This window comes from Budorcas taxicolor, chromosome 20 (assembly GCF_023091745.1).
Source record: "Budorcas taxicolor isolate Tak-1 chromosome 20, Takin1.1, whole genome shotgun sequence".
Lineage (NCBI taxonomy): Eukaryota > Metazoa > Chordata > Mammalia > Artiodactyla > Bovidae > Budorcas > Budorcas taxicolor.
In genome coordinates this window covers 68,327,503-68,348,813 of record NC_068929.1, presented here as the reverse complement: position 1 = coordinate 68,348,813, position 21,311 = coordinate 68,327,503, and the positions used below count along the sequence as shown (strand labels likewise).

At 47.8% G+C, this 21,311-nt stretch overlaps 1 protein-coding gene across 1 annotated transcript in view; it reads left to right on the top strand.

The window, feature by feature from the left end:
- Positions 1–16,364, top strand: part of ADCY2 (adenylate cyclase 2) — a 460,851-nt gene extending 444,487 nt beyond the window's left edge. Inside the window, exons 23-25 of the mRNA XM_052659207.1 lie at positions 5,738–5,852; positions 11,501–11,625; positions 15,533–16,364. Of these exons, the coding sequence (XP_052515167.1) occupies positions 5,738–5,852; positions 11,501–11,625; positions 15,533–15,685 (393 nt within the window). The 3' untranslated portion in view covers positions 15,686–16,364. The remainder of the gene's footprint in view (positions 1–5,737; positions 5,853–11,500; positions 11,626–15,532) is intronic.
- The last annotated feature ends 4,947 nt before the right edge of the window (positions 16,365–21,311 follow it).

The following is a 21,311-nucleotide window of genomic DNA, read 5'->3' as shown; positions in this document are numbered from 1 at the left end:
TTTATTTAGAATATTTAATTAGAATCTTGGTAAGATTATCCTAGAAATACTTTGAAATTAGTAAAAATCTAAAAGGAAAGTCATTATGTTTGATTGGGGGGAGTGAAATGCTTGACAAATAAGATGCACAGGGGGATGTAGGCAGGATGGTAAAGTTTATTTGTCTGACAGAAGTATTGCTACCTCAACTTTTTTTGTTTCCATTTGCACTGAGCACCTTTTTCTATGCCTTCACTTTCAGTCTGAGTGTGTCTTTAGATTTGAAGTGAGTCTCTTGTAGGCAGAATATATATGAATTATTTTTTGTAATCCGTCAACCACTCTATGTCTTTTGATTGGAGCATTTAGTCCATTTATGTTTAGAATAAATGGAGACTGAGGACTCTGGAGTCAAATTGCCTGGCTGCAAAGCCTGGTTATTTTCCTCCCCACTTTTCCCTCTTCTATATGCATAATTGAGGTACAGACAGTTGCTCCTTCCTGGGAGTCATTATGAGCATTAAGTACATGGGTACATGTGCTCAGCCACTCAGTCATGTCCAGCTCTTTGCAACTGAAGCCCACCAGGCTCCTCTGTTCATGGAATTCTCCAGGCAAGAATACTAGAGTTGGGTTGCCATTTCCTGCTCCACACACATACATGCACTGTTGCTATTAATCGGAAATTTCCAGCAGCCAGCACAAGTGGCATACTTTAATGTTCATAAAGTGAGATTAAATCACTCCTTCATTAATAATATATTTGAAGCCAGGCCATGTCAGGCTGCATTTGGACGCTCCACTGGGTCCTTGATCCAAGCTAACAAACAGGCCCTCATATGAAGATGGGTGTGCAGTGAGCAGTGTGCTTGGTAACACCCTCCTGGAAAATGGTTTAACGTTGACAGCAGGAGAGGGGCATGTCTGCTAGAAGATATCTTAATGCACATTTTTAAATCTTTTTATTTTTTAATTTCTCAATTTTTTTCTTCTTTTACCTTTTTTTTTCTTCTTAATGAACATTTGAATCAAATACATTCTCTGGTAGGGTGAGATCGGGTGGAGAACATTGTATCCAGTTTAATCCAGGTTCACTGGACACAGATGACCCAGCAATCAGGCTGTTTTTTCATAAATATTATTTCACGCCTGAGTTTTGGTAAATACTGGGAAGCTATGAATTCCAGTTTTGTTCTCAGGCTCCTGAAACTCAGGGTTCTGAGCCCTCACTGTATTGAGGGCCAGTCTCCACACTGGGATCATCAACTCAACTGCTTGGACTGACTGTCCTTCAGAAAATTGGGAGGTCTGATCCATTCTCCTGGGAGCCCCAGGGAGAAGAACCAAGTGCTCCTTAGCAATTCTAAATCTTCAGAATCAGACGAACATCACCACAGCAGGAACTCGGTGGAAGTTTCATGACAGAAGGAAGGCAAGGCGGGCAGAGAAGAGAAGCTGGGAGTCGAGGCTCATGTTAATGTCACCTCGGTGGATACCGGTCATTTGGGTTATACAATGTCCTCAATAAACATGCATTTACTTTATGCCGTGTTCCCTGCAGGTGAAACCTGCAAAGCAAACAGCTTGTCAAATGTGTTCCAGGAAACTGAATGAGCGCTCTCGCTATGTAGCCGGAAGTCGGTTAAATATTTGGAGATGGGAGAAGTTATCTGGATCATGGGAGAAGGAGCTGCTTCTCAGACTGTCATCAAGCATTTATCAAAAGCTCAGTGATAAGGACCTTGTGAAATGAACTGAGCTCTTCTAGAGACTGAGCATAATTTTCTCTATGGTTTACTACGCCCAATTGAGATATTGATGTTGGATTTAAAGCCCGCTCCTAGAACACAGTCTCTTCATTTTTCACTGACGTCATGTCAAACCCACAGTTTAAGCCTACTGCTGGGAAACAGATTGGGTGGTAATTTATCAGGGAGTGAAGCTTGTTTGCTGCACCTTGATTTCGTAAAAAGCAAACCATTTCTCCCAAGGCCAATCTGTTCTCCTTACCAGGACAGTTGTAATTTTTATTGCACAGGATCCTGTCTGTTGATTGAACATGTTCTGCTTCCCATCGAGGAGCAAGATGTTTGCCAGCCAACTGCATAAACCTCCAAATCAAGACTTGCCCCTAAGTCATGAGATGAAAGATAGTATCTAGCTCTGATGGAAAAGTGTAGCTGTTCTTAAGTAATGACTCTTCGCATTTCCACCAAAGTTAGCTGATAATATGCTTTGTGGTTCTAATTATTTTAATAGTTTGATTTGCTCCCACAATTCTGACTTGTGGATTTATGGCAATGGTAGTATTTCATCATCTTTTTCTGGAATGATACAACTCACCCAAGGAAAGGAAGAAATCTCTCTCTCTGGGCCAGAAGTTTCAGTCCTCATTCATATATATATATTCAGTTCAGTTCACTCGCTCAGTCGTGACCAACTCTTTGCAACCCCATGGACTGCAGCACGCCAGACCTCCCTGTCCATCACTAACTCCCCAGAGTTTGCTCAAACTCATGTCCATTGAGTCAGTGATGCCATCCAACCATCTCATCCTCTGTTGTCCCCTTCTCCTCCTGCCTTCTATCTTTCCCAGCATCAGGGTCTTTTCCAGTGAGTTAGTTCTTCACATCAGATGAATGATTAAAGCTTCAACATCAGTCCTACCAATATTCAGAACTAATTTCCTTTAGAATTGGTCTCCTTGCTGTCCAAGAGACTCTCAAGAGTCTTCTCCAACACCACAGTTGAAAGACATCAATTTCTTGGTGCTCAGCTTTCTTTATGGTCCAACTCTCACATCCATACATGACTACTGGAAAAACCATAGCTTTGACTATATGGACCTTTGTCAGCAAAGTAATGTCTCTGATTTTTAATATGCTGTCTAGGTCATAGCTTTTCTTCCAAAGAGGAAGCGTCTTTTAATTTTATGGCTATATATGTGTTTTTAAAGAATACTTATTTACTTATTTATTTATTTGGCTGCATCCAGCCAACATCTATTGGATCATCGAAAAAGCAAGAGAGTTCCAGAAAAACATCTATTTCTTCTTTATTGACTATGCCAAAGCCTTTGACTGTGTGGATCACAATAAACTGTGGAAAATTCTGAAAGAGATGGGAATACTAGACCACCTGCCCTGCCTCTTGAGAAATCTGTATGCATGTCAGGAAGCAACAGTTAGAACTGGACATGGAACAAGAGACTGGTTCCAAATAGGAAAAGGAGTATGTCAAGGCTGTATATTGTCACCCTGCTTATTTAACTTATATGCAGAGTACATTATGAGAAATGCTGGACTGGAAGAAACACTAGCTGGAATCAAGATTGCCAGGAGAAATATCAATAACCTCAGATATGCAGATGACACCACCCTTATGGCAGAAAGTGAAGAGGAACTCAAAAGCCTCTTGATGAAAGTGAAAGAGGAGAGTGAAAAAGTTGGCTTAAAGCTCAACATTCAGAAAACTAAGATCATGGCATCTGGTCCCATCACTCCATGTCAGATAGATGGGGAAACATTGGAAACGGTGGCTGACTTTATTTTTCTGGGCTCAAAATCACTGCAGATGGTGATTGCACCTATGAAATTAAAAGACACTTACTTCTTGGAAGGAAAGTTATGACCAACCTAGATAGCATATTGAAAAGCGGAGACATTACTTTGCCAACAAAGGTCCGTCTAGTCAAGGCTATGGGTTTTCCAGTGGTCATGTATGGATGTGAGAGTTGGACTATAAAGAAAGCTGAGCACAGAAGAATTGATGCTTTTGAACTGTGATATTGGAGACTCTTGGGAGTCCCTGGGACAGCAAGGAGTTCCAACCAGTCCACCCTAAAGGAGATCAGTCCTGGGTGTTCATTGGAAAGACTGATGTTGAAGCTGAAACTCCAATACTTTGGCCACCTGATGCGAAGAACTAACTCTTTGGAAAAGACCTTGATGCTGGGAAAGATTGGGGGCAGGAGGAGAAGGGGATGACAGAGTATGAGATGGTTGGATGGCATCACTGACTCGATGGACATGGGTTTGGGTGGACTCCGGGAGTTGGTGATGGACAGGGAGGCCTGGTGTGCTGCGGTTCGTGGGGTCGCAAAGAGTCGGACACGACTGAGTGACTTAACTGGACTGATCCAGTCATAGTTGTGGCATTTAGCATCTCGTCACTTCATGTGAGATCACTCACTGCAGCGCACTAGTTGTGGCACACAGGCTGCAAAGCACAGGCTTAGTTGCTCTGGAACATGTGAGATCTTCGTTCCCTGACCAGGAGTCAAACCCACGCTCCCTGCAGTGCAAGGCAGATTCTCAACCACTGGACCACCAGGGAAGTTCCTCTGTGTTATTTAGTGCAGTGGTCTTATTGTTGTTTAGCCACTCAATTGTGCCGAAATCTTTTGCAACCCCATGTACTGTAGCCCACCAGACTCCTCTGTCCATGCGATTCCTCAGGCAAGAATACTGGAGTGGGTTGCCATTTCCTTCTCCAGGGAATCTTCCTGACCCAGGGATCGAACCCATGTCTCTTGCATTGCAGGTGGATTCCTTATTAGCCACTGGGTCTTAGCTGGGAGCAATTTCATTCTCCAGGGCACATTTAGCAATGTGTGAAGACATTTTTGGTTGTCACACTGGAAGGAGAGATGTGACTGATATCCAGAGGATACCAATTGACTGGTTTGATCTCCTTGCTGTCCAAGGGACTCTCAAGAGTCTTCTCCAGCACCGCAGTTCAAAAGCATCTATTCCTCGGTGCTCAGCTTTCTTTAAGATCCAAAGGATGCTGTTCAACCTCCTGAAGCTTGCAGGATGCCCCCCAGCAGAGAATCATCCACCCAAGTGTCAGCTCTGCCCGAGCTGAGAGATTTGCTTTAGTGCTATCCCCCTTATGGGTTCCTTTGATCACCTTCTTGTCTCATTCCTCTTCCCCTTAGCTGGTACCTTGGTTTTCTCCATCTTCCTGTCATCTTGAATAGGCGGGTTCTGTCTGTTTTCCTTCTCACTCATTCCCACTGAAACCATCATATTTGGTTTTATCTTTACTCCCGCTGAGTCCTCAGCGCCCCCCACCCCCGCTGAGTCCTCACCTCCCCTCCTCCTGCTGAGTCCTCACTCCATCCTCCCGCTGAGTCCTCAGCCACGTCCCCCACTGAGTCCTCACCCCATCCTCGCACTGAGTCCTCACCCTCCCCTCCCACTGAGTCCTCACACCCTCCTCCCACTGAGTCCTCAGCCACGCCCCCCGCTGAGTCCTCACCCCCCATCCTCCCACTGAATCCTCACCCTCCCCTCCTGCTGAGTCCTCACTCCATCCTCCCGCTGAGTCCTCAGCCACACCCCCCACTGAGTCCTCACCTCGTCCTCCCTCTGAGTCCTCACCCTCCCCTCCCTCTGAGTTCTCACCCCCCCCCAGCTGAGTCCTCACCTGCCTGCCGCTGAGTCCTAATCTCTCCTCCTGATGAGTCCTCAGCGACACCTGCTGAGTTCTCACCTCCCCTCCTCCGAGTCCTCACGCCATCCTCCCACTGAGTCCTCACCCTCCCCTCCCTCTGAGTCCTCACCCCCTCCTCCTACTGAGTCCTCACCCTGTCCTCCGTCTGAGTCCTCACTGTCCCCTCCGGCTGAGTCCTCACCCCCTCCTCCCACTGTGTCCTCACCCCCTCCTCCCGCTGCATCCTCACCCCGCCTGCTGAGTCCTCACCCTCCCCTCCCGCTGAGTCCTCACCCCGCCTGCCCTGTCTGTTCTCTTCCAGGAGCCCGAGAGGCAGTACATGCACATTGGCACCATGGTGGAGTTTGCGTTTGCCCTGGTGGGGAAGCTGGACGCCATCAACAAGCACTCCTTCAATGACTTCAAGTTACGAGTAGGTACGTTGTGCAGATCTGGGGTGGGTTGTGGGGACGGCCTGGCATCTGGAGCAAGGTCGACAGCCCTTGCAGTGCTGGAGCAGCACAATGGCAAATGTGTGGTTAGAGCGGCAGGACTGGGCGGCAGATGGGTGCTCGGGGCGGCTGTGAGCTCAGGAGACACTTCTGTGCAAATTCAGGGAGAAGCATGGGCTCCCGGTGGCTCAGCAGTGAAGCACCTGCCTGCAGTGCAGGAGCTGCAGGAGGCTTGGGGTTGATCCCTGGCCTGGGAAGGTCCCTGGAGGAGGGCATGGCCACCCACACCAGTATTCTTGCCTGGAGAATTCCATGGACAGAGGAACCTGGCAGGCTACAGTCCCTAGGGTTACAGAGTCCAACGCAACTGTAACAACTTATTACCCACGCAGGGGAAAAAAATACCGGCTTTGGTTGCATCCAGGCTGCAAGCACTTAGTTTCAGAAGTGGACGGTGAGCCAGGCTTGAGTCTGTCAGCAGGGTCATTTCTGCGGGTCACAGGGGGCATAGGCTTCAACCATCCAAGGACTAGGTACAAGTGGCTAACTGTAAGCCCCTCCATCGTTTTATGCTGCTGGGACCCGGTACAGCTATATAGGATGCATCCAGACTTCAGAGATGTAAAAGTGTTTTTAAATATTTAAGAATCCACGCTTCCACTGCAGGGAGCATGGATTTAATCCCTGGTCAAGGAACTAAGATCCCACATGCCTGGCAGTGAGGTGAAAAAAAAAAAAACAAAAAAAACTCTAGGAATTGTCAGAACAGTCCCACACTCCTGGAGTCGAAAGTTCCAATATTTGAAACTATTTTCTTTCTTTGCTATCCATACGTTCTGAATTTTAAAACCCAGAAATGTCTCTTGAGAAAACAGGGTTCTCTTCATGGCTTGTATGTCTTATTGTCAGCATCTGGACACATTTTTATTTAGATTGTCCCACTTGTGTGCCCAATGGACCTTTACCTGGCTTCACCTGTACAAAGGCAAGAAGGGCCAGGTGGGCAGGACACTGCCCCCGTCAAACATGGAGGTGGTCCCTTCACCTGGAGCTTCTTTATTGAGTCAACAGCTTGGAAAATGGGCTCCTAAATTTTCCATAGTATCCTCCTTAAAAAAAAAAACAATTGCATGGTAGAATGACCTCTCTATTGTCAAATAGTTGGTTTTTCTTTTTGAAGTATAATTGATTTACAATGCTTTGTTCATTTCTGCTATATACAAAGTGCTTCAGCTATACATACATATATATATACATTCTTTTTTATATTCTTATGGTGGTTTTCATATCTGATATTATGGTTTATCATAGGATATTGAATATAGTTATCTGGGGTACAGAGTAGGAGCTTGTTATTTATCCATTCTATATATAAAAGCTTACATCTACTAACCCCAACCCCCCCACCCCACCTATTGTCAAATATGTATGGACCAAAATAATATTGCCCTTCACTGCAGGGGGAACGAGACAGTTCTTTGCTAGTCACATCCATTACATCAGAAGCCTCGGGCTCTTGGTCTGGACCCGTAACCCTGTTTTCCAAATTAATGTGAGCAGATCAGTGGGCTTCCTTCAATAGGTAGTTATGGAGTGCTTACTTCACACTGATTATTGAGTAACTATTAATAGCCATACTCTCGCCTCAACACACCAGCTCTTCTGGATTTCTGCCGAAGCCTGAGAATGCTTCCCCAAACCCTCAGCCTCTCCCAAGGGCAGGCTCCCTGCTCCACATCCGGGCATCACGCCATCCAGTGGCAGTTTATGGTGGGAACACAGAAGGCTCACGTTGGCCCCTGTAAAATGTTGATACACATGAAAAGGAAAGTATTAGTTGTTCCACTGTGTCTGACTCTGCAATTCAGGCTCCTCTGTCTGTGGGATTCTCCAGGCAAGAATCCTGGAGTGGGTTGCCCTTGCCTTCTCAAGGGAATCTTCCCAACCCAGGGATCGAACCTGTGTTCCTGCATTGCTGGCAGATTCTTTGCTCTCTGAGCCACCAGGGAAGCTATAGTAAGAGCCAGATTTGCTCCTAATGTCCTTTTCTGCACGTCAAGCTGTAGGATCAGTGAGTGGGAACCATAGCCCCAGCAAACCCCTGCCCTTCAGCAGAGATCTCTCTCCTGCCAGTAATATGGGCCCAGGCTCTCCCCACCCCCCAGCACACAGCCCCGGTCCCCCAGCCACTGACCAAGAGGAATCAGAGCAGCCAGAAGGGAAACTGAGGGCGGCGGGGCTTGGATCACCAGCCGGCAGCTGGAATAAGTTATTTGGGGTGCCCGATGCAGAGATGTGAACTTTACCGAGTTACTCCACAGGAATGGAGAATTCTCTCTCGGCCCTGCAGACCTTCAGGGATTCTGTGGGACAGTGTCGCTGTGGTCTTTCCTGCCTCCCTTCCACTGCAAAGAGGAGGTGTTGCCCTCCGATCTCTAGCACTCTGTGTACACGAAGCAGTTCAGTAGTGGGAACTGAAATCTCTCAGAAACACCCTCATTAACCCATACAGTTTGACTCCCATGGTAGGGCTGGGAGGCAAGGAGCCAGGAGAAAAAGCAGGAGGGGAAAATCAACCAATCTCAACGCCTCTGTTTCTATTTCTGTGGCCCACATCCCCACTGCGCCTGTAACAACTGTGGGTCTGCATGTTTGAACTGAGTTCTGGGATCAAGGAACCGTCCTACCCACTACACTGGGTTGGGGGCTTGGGGGGAGCCCAGCCTCGCCCTCATGACGGATGTTGACCAGACTGTTGAAGCCTCGGCTCCTGACAGCAGTGCCCTGTCCGTATCCATCCAGGGTCAGAGCGCACCCTGACCTCCAGCATGCACCTGTGATGACCATGGTTTTACAGTTGCCATTACAAAGAGGGGGTGGTCAGAGCCCCATCCCCTTCCTTGCTGGTGGTGCTGATTGTCTTGGAGAGGAACCTGGTCATAGTGCCCATGGAGACCAGGAATCCAAGAACCCCTTCGTGCCTTGGCGACCACTTGGCCAGGGCCCTCAGGAGAGGTGACTCATGAATTTCTCCAGAGACCTTTGGTTCAGTTTCCTTGGAGGATGGCAGTTTGTGAGGAGGCTTGATGCCCCAGAGGTTGGGTTTCCCCACTCTGAGGGATGCAGCTATGTGAAAGAAAGTGAAAGAGTTGCTGAGTTGTGTCTGACTCCTTGCGACCCCATGGACTATAGCCCACCAGGCTCCTCTGCCCATGGGATTCTCCAGGCAAGAATACTGGAGTGGGTTGCCATTCCCTTCTCCAGGGGATCTTCCTGACCCAGGGATTGAACCCAGGTCTCCTACATCACAGGTAGATTCTTTACTGTCTGAGCCACCAGGGAAGCCAGCTTCCAGAGACCAAAACTCATTACTCAGCCGTTAAAAAGAATTCATTTGAATCAGTTCTGATGAGATGGATGAAACTGGAGCCGATTATACAGAGTGAAGTAAGCCAGAAAGAAAAACACCAATACAGTATACTAACACATATATATGGAATTTAGAAAGATGGCAATGACGACCCTGTATGCAAGACAGGAAAAAAAGACGCAGCTGTGTATAACGGACTTTTGGACTCAGAGGGAGAGGGAGAGGGTGGGATGATATGGGAGAATGGCATTCTATCATGTATACTATCATGTAAGAATTGAATCGCTAGTCTATGCCTGACGCAGGATACAGCATGCTTGGGGCTGGTGCATGGGGATGACCCACAGAGATGTTATGGGGAGGGAGGTGGGAGGGGGGTTCATGTTTGAGAACACATGTAAGAATTAAAGATTTTAAAATTAAAAAAATAAAAAACTTAAAAAAAAAAAAAAGAAACTCAAACAGCAAAACCCAGTAGGCCTCCCAAAGCTTGTCTGAAGGTCGCAGGCCGGAGTCTCTCCTGCCCACAGAGGGATGGTCTCCGTCTGCCCTGGGTCCTCCCCGCAAACATCACACTCATGGGGACCTCCCTCCATCTTCTTTAAATTTTTAAAAGTTTAAAATTTAAATTTTAAATTAACATATTTAAAATTCCCTCTAATGTTTTGCTGAAACCACCGCCCTTTCCTTGACACACGCGTTGTGCTTTCTAGCTGTGGTGTGCTATTCTGTGGGCTTGACATGTACAAACCTCTAATCCTTCTTGTCTTTACCCAGTTATGTATTTTTTTTTAAGTGCCAGTCATTTTCTCATGTGAAAAATTTTCCCCCAATTTGAATTCCATCAAAATCTCTATATTACGTATATCAAGATTTGCTGGGTTTTTCTTTTTTTTTTAATGCTACCATAGGGACTCCCTCCTTCACTTTGGTGCAGGCTGGGGGAGTCAGTTGGGAATCAAGATCACAAACATGCTGGGATTTCCCTGGTGGTCCAGTGGTTAAGACTTCACCTTCCAATGCAGGGGACGAGGGTTCGATCCCTGGTCGGGGAGCTAAAATGCCCCACTCTATGCAGAGGGGCCAAGAGGTTAAAAAGAAAAGAAGGCGCAAACGTGTTCCTCTGGAACTTAGTGAGCTTGCACGTGGGGTGTGTCAGTGAAAGCGGGCCCCCCAAGCGGGGGAAGAAACGTGTGCACAATGGGCTCGTAGCAGAGAGAGGAGAGCAGGGCGAACGCAGAGCCACGAGCCCACTGCCCAGCTCTGTGCTCTGCCTGCACCTTCTGCCTCCTCCACTGAAGATGGAGGCGGTGACAAGAGGACACACCTCCGGGGCTGGTGTGAGGATTAGAGGTTTGTACACGTCCAGCTCACAAAACAGCGCACCACAGCTAGAAAGGACCACGCACGTGTCAAGGGGAGGGTGGTGGTTTCAGCGAAATGTTAGAGGGAATTTTAAATATGTTAATTTAAATTTTAAATATTGAAAAATTTAAAATATTTCAATATGCATTTCAGAAGTAGGTGGGGTCACTTGGGAGAGGAGGATCTACGTATATACACGACCATGTGTAAAATAGAGAGCTGGTGGGAAGCTGCTCTGCAACACAGAGAGCTCAGCTCAGTGCTCTGTGAGGACCTAGAGGGCTGGGATGGGGGGATGGGAGGGGATGCATGTATATACAGCGCTGATTCATTTGCTGTTCAGCAGAAACCAACACAACATTGGAAAGCAAGTATAAGTAAATAAGAAGTGTTAGTGACTCAGTCGTGCCTGACTCTTGCGACCCCACGGACTGCAGCCAACCAGGCTCCTGTGTCCATGAGGTTTTCAGGCAGGCATACTGGAGTGGGTTGCCATTTATACCCCAATTTTAAAAGTGATTAACTACAAAACTATTGGAAAGTAACATAATGATTCTCTCTTGATTATATGGCAAAATAGAAAAGCAATTATCATGTTTAGTTTTGTAAAGTAAAACCAGTTTTACGCCATCGTGGAATAGTGACAGACATCTGAGCATGAATCAAGGCGGAGGAGAGAAAGGAAGAGAAACATTTTAATATTTTTGAGATGATGAAGTTAGAGGAATGATTTCGCTTTGTTTTGGCAGTTATTTTTGCTTTGTTTTGAGTTGGGCTAATGTTCACTTGATAATGATGGTTCAAGAAAAGTCTTGTAAAACCTTTCTGTTTGAGACTGTTGCTTGCACTGTTGAGTTCATGGTTTGAATCCCGTTAACCTGATTCTGGTGTGTCCCAGGTATTAACCATGGCCCTGTCATAGCCGGTGTGATTGGAGCTCAGAAGCCGCAGTATGACATCTGGGGCAACACCGTCAATGTGGCCAGCAGGATGGACAGCACCGGAGTCCTGGACAAAATCCAGGTAATTCAGTGGGCTCTGTGGCCATCTGCCATGTCTCTCCTCTGGGGAACCGTGAATAAGCGTATAATAAGGACAACATTAAAACAAAGGAGAGAGAGTCAACACTGTCATTTGCTCAAACTTTTTACTGAGGAAATATTAATTGGTTTCTGCATTTACTGTGAACAGTAAAACATTATGTCAAAGTGTGAAGGATATGGCATTTGTGAAAGTAAGTGGTCAGAGCGACCCACGTGACAGTATAGCCCCCATAAGGGGAGGGGCAGCGGGGCGCCCTCCCTGCTGGGGTGCACACCAGGCATGATGCCCTGCTTTCCTCTCCCTGGGGGGGCTGAACTGAGAGAGCAAGAAGAGGGAGCGGGAGAGATGAGCTGGAGTGACGTGAGATGACAGTGCTAGAACGGACCAGCCTGGGGTTTGGCGATCTGGAGATGACTGGAACGTTCTGGAATCCACCCAAGGGAGCGGAAACCAAGCCCTGACAAATTAAAAGCAGTGGTGACTGCGTGCGCCTGCTTGGGCTGTGGCGCTGGCATCTAGAATGAGACACACTCTCGCCGAATGAAAAGGGGGTGTGTGTGTGTGTGTGTGTGTGTGTGTGTGTGTGTGTGTCTCTGTGTGTGTCTGTCTGTGTGTGCACACCTGTGTGTCTATTCGTATCTTTGTTTTCATCATCCTCAAAAAGCAATGTTCCACAGTTCAGCCCAGCTTTGTTACGACAGGAGTTTATCTGGAAGATACTTTCCTGCCAGATGGCAAATCTGTATGAAAATCACTGAGCACAGATGGTAGACTTTATCAGTTTCGTGTCCTCTTCAGAGAACTCCATGAGTCCCTGTTCCGCATCTCAGCTTGGCCGACATTCTCAAATATCCCGGCCCCCTGAAAATACAGTGGACACTTTCTTTCTTCACTCCAGTTGTCCGACTCTGTGCGATCCCCTGGGAGTGTAGCCCGCCAGGCTCCTCTGTCCATGGGATTCTCCAGGCAAGAATACGGGAGTGGGCTGCCATGCCCTCCTCCGGGGGATCTTCCCGACCCAGGGATGGAACCCGCGTCTCTGTGTCTCCTGCGTTGGCTGGCAGGTTCTTTACCACTAGCGCCACCTGGAAAATCCCTCTAAGAGGACGCTGGGCCTCTTAAAACTTTGTGTGATTTAGTGCAGTGCAGCCTCCTGGACTGCTTCCGTGTGCTCTGAGCCCAGGGAGGAAATACGACAGATGCCTGTCCGTCCAGAGCAAGGGGTCAGTCCACAGGCCCGTCTGTGTGTCCACTCAGCTCAGCAGCTGGAGGGTCCACCTCTGGGTAGGTTTTCTTCTCCTGAGGGTGTTGCTCCCTACAGCTGCACTAGCTTCTTAGCAGTAGTGAGATGCCAAGAAATACAAAAAATGATGCAGAGAATATTAAAAGCTTCCCCTGGGCCTGTGGAACAGATGCTTTTTATTACAGAGAATATGCTTTCTGTGCCTGAAATTCAGTGTAGAAAGCCCCTCATCACCCAGCCAGGCTGCCCCTGGACTCGGAGGAATAATGCATGCATGCATGCTCAGTCATGTCCATCTCCTTGCACCCCTGTGGACTGTAGCCTGCCAGGCTCCTCTGTCCACAGGATTCTCCAGACAAGAATACTGGAATGAGTTGCCATTTCCTCTTCCAGCGGATCTTCCCAACCCAGAGTTCAAATCCGTGTCTCCCACATCTCCTGCATGGGCAGGCAGACACTTTATGACTGAGCCACATGATGGCTGGGGTAATCAAGGTGATGGCTTCTTCCTCCCGACCATGATAATTATGTGATTGGTGCTACAGATTCCAATGACCAGTTCAAAAGTTGGCCAAAGGCATGCCTAGCACCAGCCTCAACTGCGAAATTAACCTGCCAGACTTCAGACAATGTGTAGGTTCTCTGTGTGAAAGACCAGACATCAAGTGTGCGTGTGTGTGTGTGTGTGTGTGTATGTCTCTGTGTGTGTGTGTCTGTATGTGGGTGTGAGAAGGTGAGGATAGGAAAGGAGAATTCATGAGTTCACGCTCAGTCGTGTCCGACTCTTTGTGACCCCATGGACTGTAACTCACCAGGCTCCTCTGTCCGTGGGATTCTCCAGGCAAGGATACTGAAGAGGGTAGGCATTTCCTTCTCCAGGGGATTTTCCCGACCCAGGGATCGAACCCATATCTTATGCGCTGGTTCTTATGCAGGTTCTTTACCACCAAGCTACCTGGGACATCCCTAATGCCTGTAGCATTCTCTAATTGTGATTGCCGTAAGAAGTCTAATCAGGAGAGCATATTTGTCATCTGAGTTTCTTGCCTACCTCCATATTTTTTTCAGTTCTTGTCTGATATTCCTGAGCTATACGTATCCTCCCCTGGAACTTGGGCCCGGCCAGGGGAGGGCAGAATGTGAGTATCTGGCTTCTGCATCCCCCTCTTCTCCTGATCTACTTCGAAAGACCCACCCTTTGGCCCCTTTGCGAGGGGCCAGCCACTGGATCACGTGACAGAAGACAGATTTCTCTAGCTCTTCCCTTAACTGGCCCTTGACATCTTCACATCATGCCCTTCAGCCTTTCTTCTGGTGACCCCAAATACTGTCCTGGGCTCTGGAAGCCCCATCCTCCTCCGGGATTTTGTTTTGTTTTGTAATTTATTTGGCTGTGCTGCGTCTTAGTCGCACACTTCGGGAACTTTGATCTCGTTGCAGCATGCCTGATCTATAGTCGTGGCATGCAGACTCTTAGTTGAGGCCTGTGGGATCTAGTTCCCCGACCAGGGATCGAACCTGGGCCCCGCCCTGGGAGTTCGGAGTCTTCGCCACTGGACCACAGGGGAAGTCCCCCTCCTCTGGTTCTGATGACAGCATCTGTCACGACAGATGCGTTCCCCGGGCCTCTCACTGCACCACCTCCCGACAGCGTCCACACCGGAAACAAAACGGTGGTGTGGCCCGTCCAGTGCACGTGTGTCTCCCACGTGCCCGAGGAGACAGATTGAGTTATCTGCAGTGATGTGGGTGCTACTAGAGTCTGTCATACGGTGTGAAGTAAGAAAGAGAAAAAACACCTATCATATATTAATGCATACATATGCAATCTGAGAAACTGGTACAGACGAACCTACTTGCAGGGCAGGAATAGAGATGCATACTCAGAGAACAGGCTTGCGGATCCAGCGAGAGGAGGACGGGGGACAAACTGGGAGTGGAGCACTGACACATACACACTTCGGTGTCCCAAGTGGGAAGCTGCCTTAGAGCCCAGGAGCTCTGCTATGACCTGAAGGGGGTATATGCATACATATGGCTCACCCACATTGTACAGCAGAAACTCACACAACATTGTAAAGCGGCGAGACTCCAATTTTTAAATTTTTTAATTAAATTAAAAAAAACAAGCATTGTCCTTAGAAAGTTTCTCTTCTCATGGATTATTCTCTCTTTTACTGGTTTCTCAGGAGCGGAATGAATGAATCAAAAGAGCATAAGCATCTGGGAGCTCTTCATCCTTGCAGTGAAGTCATGAGCATTTGGGAGCTCTCAGTCGTGTCCGACTCTCTCTTACCCCATGGACTTTAGCCCACCAGGCTCCTCCATCCATGGCATTTTCCAGACAAGAATACTGGAGTGGGTTGCCATTTCCTTCTCCAGAAGATCTTCCCCACCCAGGGACTGAACTCAGGTCTCCCGCATTGTAGGCAGACGCTTTACCGTCTGAGCCACCAGTATTCTTATCTGGAAAATCCCATGGACGGAGGAGCCTGGTAGGCTACAGTCCATGTGGTCACAAAGAGTCGGACACGACTGAGCGACTTCACTTTCACCTTCATCCTTGTAGTCAAATACCTCCCTGAGAGGGTTGTGTCCACGTGGGCACCAAGCGCTTCCTCACCTGTCACTGTGCTTTTCCAGGTGACAGAGGAGACGAGCATCATCCTACAGACCCTGGGCTACACATGCACATGTCGGGGAATCATCAACGTGAAAGGAAAGGGAGACCTGAAGACCTACTTCGTCAACACGGAGATGTCACGGTCCCTTTCTCAGAGCAACCTGACCTCCTGAAGCCTCGCCTTTGTTTCAGCGAGAGGACTGTACCTTCAGGACGATGCCAATGCACTTTCTGACTGCCACTCGTGTCCCTCGTCTGTGGTGTGTGTGTGCTCTGTTCTGTCCTCCGGAGCCTCTGCAGACTCCTTCCTGTGACCTGGTGGCCTGCCGTTCGGTGTCTGACGTGTGCCAAGATCACCCTGCCACTTGCACTGTGCTTAGTCCTAGCAGAAGGAAAAGGAGCGCGCGTTACCACAGAAGAGCCTTCAGCGAAACTGACAAAGAGGGGAGAGGTGAAACAAACAAAAATTCTTAAGGCAATAAAACTAGGGGTGGGGGGGCTGTATATTCTCTTCCGGTGCATGTTCTCTCCTGGAAAATATGGTAGCTCGCCAACCGCATCCGCTAGTCTGATACTAAAACACACAGTATTTGTGACTAAGTTGATTCTGTCGCCCCACCTGGAATCTGACGTGTTCGCCCACGTGTCTCATTGCAGTGACTGTCCACGGGCCCAGCTGGGACCCGGGGGCCCCGCCACCCTGCTCTGTCCTGTCTTGTGCCAGCGACACCTCGCCATCCATCACCAGAATTAGTTCTTACTACCTAGGACTAGTTTTGTACCAGACGCGTCTGATGTTTTGATGCCATTGTCTTTTGTAAGGTTAATTCATTAAAAGTTTTATGTACTTTGGTTGATCGTCTGTGTCTTCCCCACCCCACCCCCCGCCCCCTTTCCAGAACTGAGTTGGTTTTCCGCGTCTTCTCCCCTGGACAGAGCTGTTTTGGAAGGGACTCTCCAGAGCAGAAGTGGAGCTATCCTTCTTCTACCCCTGCAGTTTATTTATTTGGCTGCATCGGGTCTTAGTTGCAGCACATGGGATCGTCGTTGCATCATGATGGACCTTACGTCGCAGAACATGGTCTCTCCAGTTGTGGCCCACAAGCTCAGTTCAGTAGTTGCTGCTCAGGCTTGGTTTCCCCAAGACACGTGGGATCCTAGTTCCCCAACCAGGGAGGGAACCCATGTCCCCTGCTCTGCAGGGAGGATACCAAAGCACTGAGCCACCAGGGAAGTCCCTGAGATTGTTGAGCCCTCCTGGAGTAACTTAGATGCAGAGTTTGTGGTGCTGGTCACTGATTATGCAGCACTCTGGAAAGTGTGTCACAAGAGTTCCACCTTGACCTCTCTATAGAGCATTCTCAGGAGATGTGAGTTCGATCTCTGGGTCAAGAAGATCCCCTGGAGAAGGAAATGGCAACCCACTCCAGTATTCTTACCTGGAAAGGCCCATGGACAGAGAAACCTGGTGAGCTACAGTCCATGGGGTCGCAGAAGACTTGGGCATGACTTAGCTACTCAACAACAACAACATAGAAGATTTACAGGGAAAAATATTTTACTAGTAGAACGATTCTCTGCTAGTATCAGCACACTCTGTCCACATACTCTGGTCTACGGTAATACTTCAGTAGAGCTGAGAGACACAGAATAATCTGGAATTCTGTACATCAGCATCCCAGTCATTTGAACTAATGAGAGAAGATGCCAAAACCCCATGGGTTGCCGGTTATGTCTGAGGAGACTTAAGATGGCAAAAAGGCAACGTCTATGCGTTGCTGAAGAGAGGAACCCTGGAAAAGCGTGTTTTTGTAAATCCAACACTAAAGTTTTGGTGTCTTCCTTTACATAAAGATATCATACTTCACCAAAGTGAAAGTGAAGTTGCTCAGTGGTGTCTGACTCTTTGCAAACCCATGAACTGTAGCCTACCAGGCTCCTCCATCCATGGGATTGTCCAGGCAAGAATACTGGAGTGGGTTGCCATTTCCTTCTCCAGGAGCTCTTCCCAACCCAGGGATTGAACCTGGGTTGTAGGCAGATTCTTTACCGTCTGAGCCTCCAGGGAAGTCCAGTACTTTACTAAAGAGAGGAGTAAATAGCAGGTTGGCCAAAAAGCCCGTTTGGGTTTTTCAGTAAGCTGCTATGAGAAAATCCAAACAAAACTTTTTGGCCAACCCAGATCATGCATAATGGAATGTCTAAAAGCAGGCTGCAAACGCCAGCCGGGCTGGGCAGACCGTAGCTCAGGGTAGGCCTCTGTAGATGGTAGAGGACCCCAGTAATCCACTAGGAAGCAGCTGGGAACTTGGACTTGAAGCAGGAAAGCCCTCGGTTTGATCCCTGCCTCTGGTTTTTGCTAGCTGTGAGACTTTGAACACACATTTCAGTTTCTCTTTGGAGTATCGTCCTCATTTGCAGCTCGTGGGATCAAGTGTGATTAACAGAGCTAACGGCCGTGAGAGAGGCTGGCGCGCGCCCGGGCCTTGCTCCTGCCAGTGCATTGTAGGATCAACGTGGCCGCCCTGCCAGGACTGTGGCTCATACTCGGCAAAAAGCGCTTATCAAAATTAATAACCGGCCTTCATCTCATAGTGGGGATACAGCATAACTTGTCCATTTGTTTGCCTCAGTCAGAAATTTTTGATCCTATAATTGCAACTCAGCATTGGCCTTAATATATCTAATTCTCTAGAAAGGTGAGTGAAAGGAGAAAAATGGTATAAGGGCATTTGTCTGCACTATAAGTGATATCTGGGCTAGGATGCCCTAGGTTCAGTGACTTCAGATGACACCTGTGGGTTCTTCTTCCCTTACAGCCTATAGCAGCCACCCTAGGGCTCCCATGTCACCTGCCCTTAAAAAAAGACACCAGCAGATGAGTTATTCACTAAGAGCTCTTTTTTTTTTTTTTAATTGGAGGCTAATTACTTTACAATATTATGGTGGGTTTTGCCATACGTTGACATGAATCAGCCATGGGTGGATGGGGAGGGACGTAGGAGGGGGGTTAGGGACATGAGGGACACATGTACACCCAAGAGCTCTCTTTTATAAAGTATTTATTTATTGGCTGTGCTGGGTCTTAATTGTGGCATTCGAACTTTTATTTGTGGCATATGGGATCTAATTCCCTAACCAGGGATCGAACCCGGGCCCCCTGCATTGGGAGCTTGGAGTCTTAGCCACTGGATCACCAGGGAAGTCTCTGCCAGGCACTCTTAAATGCTCCCCCTCAACCCCTGCCCTGGCATGCAAAGGGAAATCCCCCCCTCCCCCACCCCCGCCAAGGCTGTATCTCCAGTCTTATCAAACAGGAGACTTTTTAAAGCAATGAGTCATTATCAGAGTCCACCTCTCAAAGGTCTGTGCATACCTGGGTCTCTCAAAGTGAGGTTCCCAGACAGCAGCATCAGCATGACCTGGGAACGTGTTCAAAATGCACATGCTTCAGGCCCCAACTCAGACCTGCCAAGTTGGAAATCCCGGTGGGCAGTGGGGGAGCACGCTCGCTGTGCTTAGGAGAACAACTCCACATGATTTTGATCCACAGGCAAGCCTGAGACCCCCTGCATTTTGCAAGAGAGGAAAAGGGGTGCAGAGAGGTCTGGGGCCTTGCCCCAACTTTCCCAGATGACCAAGATGAGATAAAACAGAAAGCTACTTGTTTCCTGAATCTGAACGTTGTGACTCAGGGTCAAGGCCCCCTCAGTTTGGGCAACTCCAGACATTCCCAAGAGCAGATCATGCAAATGAGAGGACCTGTCATCCACGTCCATCAGCAATCATGCCTGCGACACTGACAACACGTAAGACTTCTCAAAGCTCTTCTGAACCTCCAAGTCTTGTAGGAATTCCCCTCTCATGAAAAATGCTGTGAATCCAGTCCCCTTAATTCTGCAGAATTTTCGATACGCCTGTTTAAAGAAGTCTACATTATCATCAGTCTTCCATGGTTTTCCTTTTCCCAGTGCAGCAGCAACACTCTGACAGCAACACTCTGCTTTTAAAAAACGCTGACTCGTGGTGGAAACTTGATAGGTCGAAACAAATCCTTTTAATATACGTTTCTCTTTGATAAAGTTGACTAACAGGCATTCATTGATTGTCTTTGAAGTGTAAAAGTCAAGATGGTAAAATAAATACATTTAATTTTCCCTTGCTGCCTAACAAATGTGAGTTTTTGAAATCTTGCCCAGTTCAAGGCCTGCTTTTTCAAAAGTAGTGGAAGGGTAAGGGAGTAGGGTCTGACTTAAGGTAACTGAAAGTAATCTAGTCTGTTAATTTACTGCAGCTACTTTCAGATGAAGGCATTTCTTTGAGATGCCTTGTCTTTCTTGATAATCAAGACTGAAAAAGTGTAATTTACAAAAATTTCTACAACCCAAACTTTGTATACTTTGTATGATATTATAAATGTAGTTAACGCACCTAAAGGCATTCCAAATAAACTGCTAGTGGTTTGAAAAAAAAATTTTTTTTTAAGTCAGTTGTAGTGAAAGTATTGTTGCCTGGAAAATCCCATGGACGGAGGAGTGTGGTAGGCTACAGTCCATGGGGTTGCAAAGAGTCAGACAGACTGAGCGACTTCACTTTCACTTTTCATAGTGAAAAAACATTTTCAAAAGTATAAAGAAATATTTAAGAGCCGCTCAACCTTGAAATTGCCAAGAACACACAGTGTCATAAAGTCCTTAGAACAATACAAGGAGCAGTGGAGGAATCAGCATTGAAATTAATTAATCACCTGCTCATTAACTGCTAAGCTGTGGGAAATTTAATTGCAATAGATGAGGGGTGATTTCTTCCAAGAGATCCATTCATTTAAACCGTAGCCAGCATCTTAACACTTGAAATAAATTTCAAATCATCTCCAGAGTAAACATTTCCAACTTTCGTTAAAAGCAGCAACTGCTTCCTAAACGAAAACTACAAATTAACCGTCACTGCCCCTATGGAGTCAGCGAAGACCACACTCCAGTGGCCCCTTGATTTCCACACAAACTCTTCAAGGCTTGAAACCCACTTTAAAGATGGGGCTTCCCTGGTGGTCCACTGGTTAAGAATCCGCCTTACAATGCAGCAGACACGGGTTCGATCCCTGATTGGGGAAGATTTCACATGTCCTGGGGCAACTAAGCCAGGGGCCCTAGAGCCCAGGCTCTGCAGCCGGAGAAGCCGTCGCAGTGAGAAGCCCACGCGCCGCCTGGAAGAGTATTGCCTTGCTCACTGGCCACTTCTCCTGCAGGGCGCTTTTCTCCTTAGTTATGCAAAATTCTGTGATTCGTGCCTTAGACCTCTGGCGGGGAAGGGGGCGCTTGTAGAATCTAGAGTCTAATTGTGCCAAAAGGCAATTTTATTGTATCTCCCATTAAGTGTTATATGTGCCATCAGACGGTAGCAGTTCCCATAACCCGTAAGAAAAACACGTGCGCACCATTGCTGCGAGCGCCTCCGCCAAGGAGAGGCGCAAACCTTCAGAGGAGCGAACAGAAAGCAAAACCAACCGCGGTCAAGAAGGAACAAAGTTTTCATTTTATTCAGATGCCCACAGTGGATCAGTCTCCAGCATCATTTCCTCTTGAAATCGGTTGCAGTGGAAAAACGTCCTACCAGCTGTCCATCCTAAGAATCGCAGGCCTTTGGCCAGGCTGGTCGCCCAGGAAACACACAGGCAAGCATCCCTGCGTGGTCCTTGGTCCTTCCCCGCGACCCAGCGTGCATCCAGGGCGCATCATGGGCGCCCGCCGGCCCCAGGAGGCCCTCCGAGCGTCCCCAGCGCTGCCCTCCCTCCTGCCC